General features: G+C 41.4%; 1 protein-coding gene across 4 annotated transcripts in view; it reads right to left on the bottom strand.

Annotated features, from left to right (window-relative positions):
* The window catches only part of CDK7 (cyclin dependent kinase 7), a 29,001-nt gene that overhangs the window by 9,153 nt on the left and 7,254 nt on the right, over positions 1–12,594 (bottom strand). For all 4 annotated transcript variants that reach the window (XM_074931294.1, XM_074931293.1, XM_074931292.1 and 1 more), the window contains 6 exons: positions 12,306–12,416; positions 11,246–11,364; positions 10,120–10,219; positions 8,497–8,583; positions 2,024–2,173; positions 215–362 (listed from right to left, as the gene is read on the bottom strand). In XM_074931294.1, coding sequence (XP_074787395.1) covers positions 215–362; positions 2,024–2,173; positions 8,497–8,583; positions 10,120–10,219; positions 11,246–11,364; positions 12,306–12,416 — 715 coding nt within the window. The remainder of the gene's footprint in view (positions 1–214; positions 363–2,023; positions 2,174–8,496; positions 8,584–10,119; positions 10,220–11,245; positions 11,365–12,305; positions 12,417–12,594) is intronic.

Genomic DNA, 12,594 nt, shown 5'->3' with positions numbered 1-12,594 from the left:
TCTGACAAATAGATTCTGAAACATCATAAATGAGCCTTTTCTGTACTAGTTCTGTTAGAACACAGGATGAAGTAATTCTCAGCCCAAAGTATTTATTCTAAAATATAAATCATTAGTGGGCTTCAGCTGGTGCCTAGAGATGTAGTTCACTCAAGAGTTTTTGAATAGAGCACGTAGCTCCTATTTTAAAACAGGTGAAACATTAAGGGGTTACCTTGATCTATTCCTTCTGTTCTCTTCCGTTTTAAATTCAGAAGTGCATTTTGTTGCTCCTTTACAGCTTCTGCAGGACAGTTGGGTCTTGGCAGCTGATTTCCTGGTGTGGGTCCTGGTCGGTTACTGAAATACTTCTGTTTCAATGCCTTCATGATAATGGAAGAAAAATAAGCAAGTAATTAGTATAAAGTGTCAGAACAACATCTACAAAGAGGTTATAAAGCAATAAAGCACTGACTTTAAAAATATTTGGACACTTTTACACTAGAAGGCGGCCTTAGGACAAATCAAGGTTTTGTGTTTTCAGTTGACTACCTGCAGCACTTTGATTTGTAAGCCAAGAGAAAACTGAGTACTGTTATTTTTAACTAGTGCTCATACATCTAGCAAAACTCTAGACTACATTGCAGGAGGTCTTGTACAAACAGCAAGTTTCTACCTCTGAAGAGCTTACACTCTGAATAAACAGATGGAGACAAGAGGATAAAGAAGTAGGAATGAAGAAAGATTAAAAGATTGTATCTGAAGTCTTGATCAGATCCAAGACCTGGGCACTAGCTGTTTTGCTAGCTTTTAAGATAGGTCTTTCCCCAAGATTTGTTTGTGCTGTTTCTACGCTGTAAACTGAGAAAAATGTAGTTTGAATTGGAGCAGAAGACAAACACAAGTGAGCAGGGTTATTTCATGTAGTGGAATTACACACCCCATTTTAATTTTTAGTAATTCCACAGCTTCCATAAAATATGGTTAAAGAAAAGAACCTAAGCTGTCTCTTATATAATCATTACTCTTGCATCAGTTACATGGTATTCAATGCTTGCCGTGAATCAAGCCAATAAAGTAAGCACAAGTTTTTTCCTGACTTAAACTGTGTCATTGTCAATAAAAATGCTAGACTAGAAAAATCATATCTATTCAATGTTCCAGTCACCATCCAAAAATATGACCTATAAAATTATTTCATGCATATGAACTAGTACAGAGGTGTCCCAAGCATAGCACAACTGATTACTTAGAAACATACTGAAAGTTCTTAAAAGCTGGTCACCAAAAAAACCCTAAATATGCTCTGAAAAAGTCGTCTGGCAAAAAGATAATTAATACATGCACTGATTCCCTAGATTGGGATGTGCCTTGTCTAACAAGCAATGAGGGAGTCCTGGCCTTAAAGGACAGCTCTGTTTCTTGCATGCTTCCCTAACAGTGTTAAGGTAACAGAAATACAGTTTTGAAACTGCCAACTGCTCTATCTTCCTCATAGCAGAAATCAATATTCTGAACTAGAACATTCTGCAAGATTTTAATTCATTTCTCCCCATCAAGGAGTAGTGAAATCGAGACCAGTTTCACCCAAGTACAATGCAAAAGGATATTCAGGACAGAATGATGGTTTAAATCACCACAGAACTTGATATTAAAAAAGAATCGAAAAAGTTTAAATTAAATTGAGGGAGAGACTGGATGAAGTAAGGATGAAAACTTTTCAAACCCAGGGAATAAGATAGACTATGTTAAGACTTAAAGTTTCAAGCTTTAAATAACTGAATTTTGAATGTCAAATATAATAACTGTCTGAAAGCCATGACTCATACACGTCTTCTCTACGTTGGGAATGGAGATGATTAGTCAGCATTATTCATGCCTTTCAGAGTTCTCTCTACGAAACACTGGAACTATGTTTCTAGTATTTCATAGACAGAGATAAATGACATTTCATTTCAAAATGGGGTCATGGGCTTCAAAGCACATTCATCTGATATTAACAGTAGGTTAACAAACATTAAGACATAATGCAAGCATACTATACCTGAGTAGCCGTAACCCTAGTGCAAGGATTAAATGTGAATAAGCCTTGCAGAAGATTAAGCAAATCATCACCAGCTGCACTGAAGATATGTTGAAGAGGCATTCCAGGGAAAGACTTAAATGTGACATAATCTGGAAGACTTGTCATCCCCTACAAAGACCAAAAATGGAACGTATGTTTTTCAAGTTCAGCTTTTCACAGAAAGGGAACTTCATATGGCTGTCTTTCAGCAGAAGCAAATTATCTTTCAAAACACCGTACTAATTCTTGGTCACTGAAATAAAATAAGTGTAGGAATAGTAGGTCAAAAAGACTCTTTAAAAAAAAATTGTTACAGTTGTTTCACAGTATCTTCTTCCAAGTGATCTGTCCTTTCCTTGCTTTAATGGTGACCAGTCCAAAGGGAAAACATTTGCATTCCTGAAAAAGTGTATGTTTCAATTCTTGAAATGCATGAATTTGCAAATTAATTTAGGAATGCACCAATGCTATCATATGAGCAAATCTCCTATTCTCTCCTTCCCCCACCTATATCTTAATTCTTCCTCTCCAAAGAAAGCAGAAATGTCATTGCAAACGTCTTCACGCATTTCATTTAGAATCTCAGAGCAACAACAGAACTGTGTTGGGCTAATAGTACTTTACATGATACTTCCCCATATGGTTATTGCTCTGTTCAGTGATCATGTACCATAGCATTCAAGCACCATTCACACAAAGGAAAAACAATGTGGAGAGGGAGCAGAGGTGGAATGTGCTGACGGGTTAACTAGTTCAGAGTGCTTCCACAACTCAACTACAAAAGAACAGGGTCTGATCAGGCAATTCTGGACCACCTGTGCCCATCGGCTGGTCCAAGCTGCACATCCAAAGAAGCCACGCCCCACTTCCTCTCACCCTGTCTGATAACCATGGTTATGTAAGTCATTGTGTGCCCTAACATTGTTTAGCCCAGTACTAGTGAAGTACTGGATTTAGTGTCATCTTGGCCCAGATAATGATAGATAACGATACTACTGATTTGTGTTTCTTACTGCACCATTATTCTCAGATAGACTGCTTACCCCTAAAACTATTGCTCTGGTCTCTGTTATCATACCCTGAATCTGTAACTTGGCTGGGCCACCTCTGGTGTCAGAAATAGGATATGGTACATGGCATCATTACCTGCCCCAGCCTTGTAGCAGGTGCCCTAATTGGCTGTTTTACCCTGCTCATAGACATCAGGTTCTCTGACAGAGGAAAGTACCTGTTCCATTTTCCCTAGCTATTTTAAGTAGGGAAATTCAGGAAGACAAAAACATGAAGGGTACTCTGCCTGTTCCTTTTTGCTCACTGTCTCAGAAATACTGAGCACCATGCACCCGCAGCCAAACCGTAAGCTGTCTCCCTACAAAAAGAATTTTTTCAAGCCAGTAGGATACTCGGGCTGCGTTTGAAGACAAGACACTTGACACTACTGCCTGTGTTAAAAAGTGTTCAGGCTTGCCTGGAGAAATTAGAATGCCTCGTGGTCCCCCTGGTGGCAGCATCAGCCCATGAAAAACTTAACTGTCAGCTGGAAGCTACAGAAAAGGGAGTTATTGCAACAAAAATACATAAAGCTTTATATACAGACCAAGAAGACTGAGAAGGAAATGTTTGGTTCGATTTGGATTCAAACGATACATCAAATTCTTGACGACCGATCAGATTTACAAATGCCATCAATTATTGAAGCTGAATATGATGCCAGTGGAAGCATCACAAGCATCTCTACACATCCTTGAACATACACCTAGACAAATTAAGCAAGCACTACTGCAGATCTGTTACTGTGAATTACTTAGCCTGGCTTGCAATATGAGGGATTACTATCCAAATTCCAGAATCAGAAGCCCAGACACTCAGTTCAGGGCCCAGAATCTTGAGTACAAATTCCATGAATAAATACAGACTTTGTCTTTTGGGCATCAGCAGCTTACGTTCAAAGAAAAGTGCCCTGAAATGACTGAGGACCCTAGCCATTCTCTATCTGTGTTGGGTTTGTGTGGTGTGGTTTTTGGTAGCAGGGAGGGGGCTACAGCAGTGGTCCCCTGTGAGAAGCTTCTCAAAAGCTCCCCCAGCTCCAAGTCATACCCATCTCTGGCCAAGGCTGAGCCAATCAGCGATGGTGGCTGTGCTTCCATAACATATTTAAGAAGGGAAACTGAGATGAGGTTGGGGGACTTTGAGGACAAATTATGAGAACACTGAGGTCACTGGAAGGAAGGACGAGGAAGTGGAGTAGATGTGCCAGAGCAGAGATTCCCCCTGTATCCTGTGGTGAGAGGCAAGGCCAACCTCCCTGCCACCCACAGGAGTCATCAGAGGAGCAGAGAACCATTCACCTGTGCACTGTGGAGGACCCTGGGACTCTGGGAAGAAGCAGCCCCTGCTGTTGCAGTTCTGTGCTGGGAGGACTGCAACACGTGGAAGTGACCCATGCCAGAGCATCTTGAGAAGAATGCATCCCATGGGGAGGATTCACAGTGGAAAGAGTTTGTGGAGGACTGTCTCCTGTGAGAGGGATGCCACGTGAAGCATGGGGAAGAATGCAGAAGAGTGATTCCCCTGGCTTGGAGGAAGAAGTAAGGACTTCCCCATCCCTGAAGGTGTGTAAGAGTCAGGCTGACAGCGCTGGGGGATATGGTGTAGTTGAGAACAGTCAGTGTTAGGTTAATGGTTGGACTACATGATCTCCAACATCTTTTCCAACCTAGATGATTCTGTGTTATTCTGTGACTCTATGGGCTCCCAGTCTGGGTTATAACACAAGGGGTGGTAAAATGCACCAGCATTGTACTGTGAACAGGAGCGTGCTTTACTTGCTGCCTTTTCTGACATTGACAAACTCCTCAGGGATCTCCCCTTACTCTTAGGGTTTTACATCCTATTCTTTGTGACATCCTTCACAACATTCCCTTCCCTGAAGGATGAACTCAATCTCAATCTATTGCCACTCAACACTGGGTTCTTGGTATCCCCATCATCACTGTTGGAGCCCAACCTTTAGGCCCCAACCATTGTATTCCCACCCATCTCACCTTTCCCATTCCTGTAGCTACCAACAATCAGTCAGACTTGACAATTACCTAAGTCCCTCCTTTCACCACCCCACAGAAGGTATCTGGTTGACTGATGGCTTATCGATCCTTTGCGTAATACCTGGTTTGGGTGTGATACCACTGTCTGTACCACTGATGGCCAAATCGTTATGGCCAACTGAGATGGTACTGCCCAGACAGCTAAATTTCCTGGGTCTTTGCTTAGTCATTCACTCCTCTGCCCACACTGTTCTTCTAGGTGCACCAGATGGCCTTCCCTCTTGGAAAGCATGCTCCTTTCACACTCTTACCATAGAAAACAGCAGTCACCTTCTTTAGGAATGTATTTGCACATTTTGTGGGCCACATTGATCCCATTTTGCTCACCCCATGGCTGAGGCTAGGTGGAATGACTGAGCAGATGACACTGCTGCTATCAGAGGGGTGGAAGTGATAGTGGATACTGACACCCATAAGAAGCTGGTAGCAGCCCAATACTAGCAGATGAAACCAAGGAAACCTTAGCCCAAAGCTGCAACCTGGAATGTGGAACCACCATGACAGCTCACTAGTTGCATAAGCACTGGAGTTATCCCACTGTTAAAGCTTTAGCCCAGGTTGCAGCACACTGAAATACACCTTCAAATGCAATGAACTGAATGTATTCAAATTGTACTGATAAAGAGGAAAACCTTGCTTATGGAACCTCACTACTTTAAAAGTGGTAGGAGAAAAACCCCACATCTCCCCAGTATGGAATCCTTCTTTGAGACTCTATTATACCTCCATAACCCAAGAGCAGAACATCACAGTTAACTGTGGGATTGTAAACAATTTAAATGGGAGATATTTATGTATCAGTTAAGGAACCTACATGAGCGGATCAACAATCAGTGTCTCATACGCCTGCATTAACCCTTTTGTAGCATGAACCTTATATTTTCTCACTCTGTTCATAGTATATGCCTTTGCGCTAATGTTGTGACAGCTCTCAGTGTAACGTTATTCCTACATCTCCAAGTCCCTCTCCTGTTTCCCTTCCCAAACCCACCATATCATCCATACCCTTATCAGTATGAATTTCTCTGTAATTGAATGTTTTTTGCAACATGAAGACTTGCATTGACTATCAGAGCAGGCAAAGAAGCAGGCAAGACAAACCTTAACAATCATGGTACCAGAGATCAAATAAATCAGGAAGAGTGTTTTTAGAACAAAAAAAGTCAAACATGGTTGGCAGGAATCTCTTTCAGGATGGCCTCCCACCAGTAGGGGGATATGGAATATCCTGCTTTTTTACTGAGTCATTATCCTTATTTTGAGTGGCTTCATACTCATTTTGGTTGTCATGTTAAAGATGTGTACTTGACTTTTGACCTACACTGTTCCAACCGTTTCCTGAGACGCTACCTTATTGACCGTCTTGCCTCAATTTAACCCTTTATCACTCCATGATCAGACTCATCTCCACACATGACACTCCCAGTGAGGTGGGTAGTGTCCACATCAGTCTTGGCCTTATGCTGCCATGGCAAGAAAACCATGCTTTCCCCCACAGTTGCATAAGCAAGGAGTGAAAATGTGGGGCTATTATTGCCTTATACAGTCTCCTCCATATGGTGACTGATGTGTGTCGGGTTTGTGTAGCAGGGTTTTTGGTAGTGGGGGAAGGGGCTATAGGGGTGGTCCCCTATGAGAAGCTTTCTAAAAGACAATACACCCCTCACACCCCCCACCCCCAAGTCTGACCTGCCTCTGCCCATGGCCAAGTCAATTACCAATGGTGGCCATGCCTCTCCAATTTAAGAAGGAAAACCTGAGAGGGGGTTGAGACTTGTGAGGAAGAGTTACAAGAAGGACACCTATTTGAATACCGAGGTCAGTGTAAGGAAGAAGGCAGAGGAGACGCACCAGAGCAGAAAGCCTCCCTTTATCCTGTGCTGAGAGGGCAGGGCCACCCTCCCTGCCACCCGTGGAGGTCACCGGAGGAGCAGAGATTCACCTGTGACCCATGGAGGACCCCACAATGGAATAGGCAGCTGTGCCCGAAGAAGGCCAGGACTCTGAGGGGTGGAGAAGCCCCCGCTGCTGTAGCTGGTGCTAGGAAGACTGCAACACGTCAGGGGGACTCACACCAGCCTGGGAATGGCTGCAGCCTGTGGGAAGAACTCACACCAAAGAAAGTTTATGGAGGAATCTCCCCCATGAGAGGGGAGCCATATGGAACAGGGGGAAGAATGCAGAAGAGTGCTTCCCCCCACCTTGCAGGAAGAGGCAGTGGACAGACTGGACCCCCCATCCCCTGCCCCTGGGGGAGGAGCTAAGAGATACTGGGAACAAAACTGAGCCCAGGAAGAAGGAAGGGATTTTGGGAGGTGTTTTTAAGATATGGTAATGTTCCTCGCTGCTCCATTTTGTCTGTTAAGTGTCACTGTTGTTAGTGTTTTGAATTAACATGATGTACTTTTTCTTCCTCTAAGGAGCCTCCTGTCTTTTTACCTGTGACCCCTCCCTGTCCTTATCTCCATTTCTGAGCCTTTTGATTCATTTTTCTCCTGCCCAGAACTGGGTGGGAAGGGGTAAGTGAACAGTTGCGTGGTGCTCAGTTCCCCTCTTGTGCTCAAACCACCAGGTGACCAGACATCTTACATGGCTATAGCTCTATTCGGTGACTGCACACTACTTCAGGTAGCATCCGAGTCCCCATTCACACAAAGAAAAAATGGCACAGAGGGAAAGCAGAGGTGGGATGTGTTAATTGGTTAGCAAGTCCAGAACTACGAAAGAGGACAGTCTGATCAGGGAATTCAGGAAGCCCCGTGCCTGTCAGCTGGTCCAAGTCACTCATCAGAAGTTATGTCCAGTTCCTGTCTGTCTGCCTGATAACCAGGGTTAGGAAGGTCATTGTGTGTCCTCACACTAAGCTTGGCCTGGTATTATTTAATTTACTATAATCTCAGAGATAATTGTATTACTAATCTGTATTTGTAGTACTGTTACTCTGGGATAAATTGTTTATCCCTAAAGCTGTTAGTCTGGTATTTCTTACTGTATCCCAAAACTATAACATATTCAGGCCAACTTAAGTCCCTACAAATTGCTCCTACTTCTGAAAGTGATTAAAGCAGACTAATTAATCAAGCATCTCAAAACCATTAAGCAACAACAATAATTTCCCACCAATTGCCATGGGAAACTGTGGATACACAGAAGTTTTATTACTATTGCTTAATGCTAACCACACCACTATATTGACCAGAGATTTGCCAAGAGAAACTCAACCGTTTATCCTCCACTTTGTGAGATCAGATAGCTGCCTTCTGCAAATCTACTTACCTCACTTAATTTAAAAAGCTTAAATAGAATATCAAGTAAAACTCATGTCAGTCTGTTGAACAAAGAACTCACGGGCCACTGTTCTTCTGTTGGAGTGCCCAGTGTTTCAAATATTCTTGTCAGCTGGTCAAGGTCAGAGTCTCCAGGCAAAAAAGGAACCTGGAAGAAGGCAACAGCAGTTGACTGAATTAACTTCTGAACTTCAAGTTGAGAGAGGAGCTTTGACCTAACCCTCATAACGGCAGGGCAAAACATCTTTGTATACCAGCTGCCCACAAAGAAGTACACTGAATATTTGAGGTCTCCTAGTGATGCCCAATTAGATTCTGAAGGTTTCTTGAAACACAGGCTTGATATCATTGACTTAATAGCAGAGAGCTAAACATGAGATCAGACCACCACCACATTAACATAGAAGAACTAAACACAGGAGAGGATAGGTTTTACACCTCAGTTGCCAGTTGGAAGTCAGTTAATCACAGCAATCTTTCCATCATCTACTCACTTAAGTTAGGTTTTATATTCATTCAAAACATTTAAAGTGAATTATAATTGGATTACACAAGCAGCAGTTAGACTGATGGAATGAGATCACAACATAAATGAAAGTAGTGACCCACTAGGATGGAAACTGCCTGATCAGTGTCACATCTCACTTAAACTAAACACAAGATAGAAAAGGGGATATTTGCCCAGTTCAATTTGTAGTTTCTGCATCAAACACAAAATACAAGAAAAAAGGGACTTTGTGACCAAAACAAAATTATGAAGAATTAGAGATGGTATTTAACTGAGATAGAAGACCATAATGAACATCTCTACTAGGCAGTGCACTAAATTTTGATGTCATGAAAGCCCCCTGAACATAAATTCCTTAAGCTCCCAGAAGCTGCATTATCCCTCAACCCAGTAAACACAGGAAGAAAAAGGACTGATACATTTAAAACTATCATTGTGATAAAATGGAACCATAACACATTTTCTACTTTGTGAGAAACCAAAGAATCAACAGAATTCAACAATTTATTTGCTTTCTGGCTTTTTGTTTATCCAACTTTGCATATCCTCTCTGAAGAGCTACATAATAAATGATCTGCTTCAGTAAAACATACCTAAGGACCATTAGATCTGTGTACCATACTGTGGAGTGGCATGGGTTTAGCCTGATGTTAACCTTCAGCTGCACTCCAGTATTGTCAACTAAACACTGCTTAGAAAGATATCACTCTTCTGCTCATTACACATAAATCCACAATTAAGGTACTGATGATAATTACTTAGTTATTGAGAAAAAATGTGTAAGGGACAGAGTATGCACGTATCTATGATGTCACATTTCTAGAAGGATAGCAAATGAAAACTGATAGAAGGCTGTGTGAAAAAAAACCACAGGACTGGAAGAGTTACTTTAACTTCCCCAAAGCAAGACTGTGAAAGTTTGTTGCAATATTTTTACCAAGCTGTTTTTAAAGACTTTCAATGATTGTGATATTTATGGAACCTCAGTCAATTCCAGAACTTCACTTTCCTTACAGTTATCAAGCTTTTGGAAGCTTTTTCCCTCCCTCCTCTCCTTCTTTTCCTAAATAGCCTAACTGCCTTCACCTGCTGCTGTAAGAAGGAGAGAGAAGGACGATACACAAAGCTGTAATGAACTGAAGTGCAAATACAAAACGTCTACATTTGAAGACTTACCCTGAGGAGCAATTCAGCTAAAATACAACCAACAGCCCACATATCGACACCAACGCCATACATTCTAGCACCAAACAATAGTTCTGGGGCTCGATACCACCTGAAAAGAAAACACATTTCTGGAAAAATCACCTGGTTTTGTTCCTGTCAAATGTTATATATTGTAGCGATGCAAGAACTACAAAGAGGATACTGCTCTTGCCTATGTATTTTTCAGACACTGAGGGCTGTACTCTACCCTGCTAAGTGTTTTAAGAAAGACTGAACAAAATTGTGCATTTCTCACCATAGTCACATATAACCACAAATTAAGTAGTTTCAACTGAGTTGATTAACACTAACAGAAGTGCAGATAAGGAAAAAAGTATATAACATTCAAAACCTGCCAGTTAAAAACAAAAATTTTATTTAAATTTTATGTTTAAGAAATGACAGAAAGACAGAATTCCTTACAGCTCCCAAAAAATCTCCATACCAACAGACCTAAGTACAGAGTCTAGTTTTATGCAAAATGAACCCTGACAGCAGTTCTGTAACACAGCTACTTCCACTGCCTAAGAATAATCAAGTTTAATAGAGTGATTTGATGCATGCTGCATTTGAAACTACTGGCATTTCTGCCTTTTGAATAAAGGTGTTAAAACAAACCAGCTTTGCCTGAATAGCTTTAGCATTACAGCAGACAAAAGGAAGTAACTTACATATTTTGCAGTCCTGCTTTCTAAAGCATATCTTAAATATGCATGCCATTAAGTAACTATAAATATTGGTTCAACCTTTGTCTCATAATAGGTAACATGACTAGCTACAAAAAATTATTCTAGGTCTCATAATTAACAGAAAGCAACAGATGTCTTGCTCTGAAAGCCAGGCAGATATTTATTTTTTCCATGCATTTCAAGAGTATCATACTCCAGAACAACTCCCATGGACACATATGCCAGTTCTTACAGACTCTGCTAAACAATGCTGCTTGTGTTTTCTTTAGGAAGCTCTTGCCATGACAGCTGTATCACATGAGCTAGATGTCAAACTCTGAATACATTGATTTGATATGACATATTTCAAGAGACACTGCAAAACAGCAGTAGAATCACTATGTAAGAAACAAAACAGAATGTCTTACCTTGTTACTACCTGGTGTGTATAAACTCTATTTGGACTTCCAAAAGATTTTGCCAAGCCAAAGTCAGCCAATTTTAAAACCCCATTTTCATCTAACAACAAATTATTTGGTTTAAGATCCTGTCAGGACAGAAAGCAAAGAATTAATCTTGTCAGTGTTGATAAAAAACAGACTTGAGTGTGGTGGAGTTTTTGATAGTGTGGAGGGGGCTACAGTGGTGGCCCCTGCAAGGAGCTTCTTGAAGCCCCCCCACCTCCAAGTTAGACCCACTGAGGAACACCACTCGTCACTGCTGTTCACTCAGACATTGAGCTGTTGATTGCAACTCTGAATGTGACCATCCTTCCGTCAAATCCAATTTACATCCAATAATCCAATTTAGAAACCAGGATGTCATGTGGGACAGTGACAAATGCTTTGCACAAGTCCAAGTAGATGATGTCAGCTGCTCTTCCCTTATCCACCAGCGCTCTAATCCCACTGTAGAAGGCCACCAAATTCATCAGGCATGATTTGCCCTTTGTGAAACCATGTAGGCTGTCACCAATCACCTCCTTATTTTTCATGTGCTCTACCATATCTTCCAGGAGGATATCCCTCTGGCCAACTTCAGTCAGCTGTCCCAACTGCATATCCTCCCCACTTCTTGCTCACCCTCAGCCTACTTGCTGGAGCAGGGGCAGACTGGGGAAAAAAAGAAAGCCTTGACAGTGCCCAAGCAATGTTCATCAATAGCCACTGATGTGTTATCAGAACTGATCTAGGCAAAAATCCAGAACATGGTACATACAGGCTGTTGTGAAGAAGATTAAATCCATTCCAGCCTGGCCCAGTTCACAGTGCTGATCAAAGTCACAGGTAACTTGATATACTTTTATATCCAAAAGATAACCACATCAGTAATGCTTAACATCTCTCATACTCCAAAACAGCTAGCATGAATGCTTATGGAGTAAGAACATCTCATCTTCAAAGCTATCTTTGTCAGACTTTAGACTCAATTTCTATCAAATGTGACTTCTGTTATAGCATAAGGGCTTTCAATTTAGTACATGCTTACCCTGTGTAGAATCCAGTGCTGATGTAGATATTCTAATCCTTGAAGTGTCATCAGCATATATGCCTTGATGTGAGATTGTGTCAACACAATACTAGTATCCTTTATAATAACCTGTAAAGTGTTAGATTGATGGTAAAGTTTATCATGCAATATTAACTTACTTTCATGCTTTCTGCTCAAAAGTTGTTTTATCCTTTAAGACATATCTCAAATTGGCAGTCATATATTCTCTACCAATCTCACCCTCCCTGGAAAAACAGGTCTGTTCTGCAGATCAGAAAGTGAAATG

Source organism: Athene noctua, chromosome Z, assembly GCF_965140245.1.
Source record: "Athene noctua chromosome Z, bAthNoc1.hap1.1, whole genome shotgun sequence".
In the NCBI taxonomy this organism is placed as follows: domain Eukaryota; kingdom Metazoa; phylum Chordata; class Aves; order Strigiformes; family Strigidae; genus Athene; species Athene noctua.
This window is presented reverse-complemented; position numbering and strand designations above follow the sequence as displayed.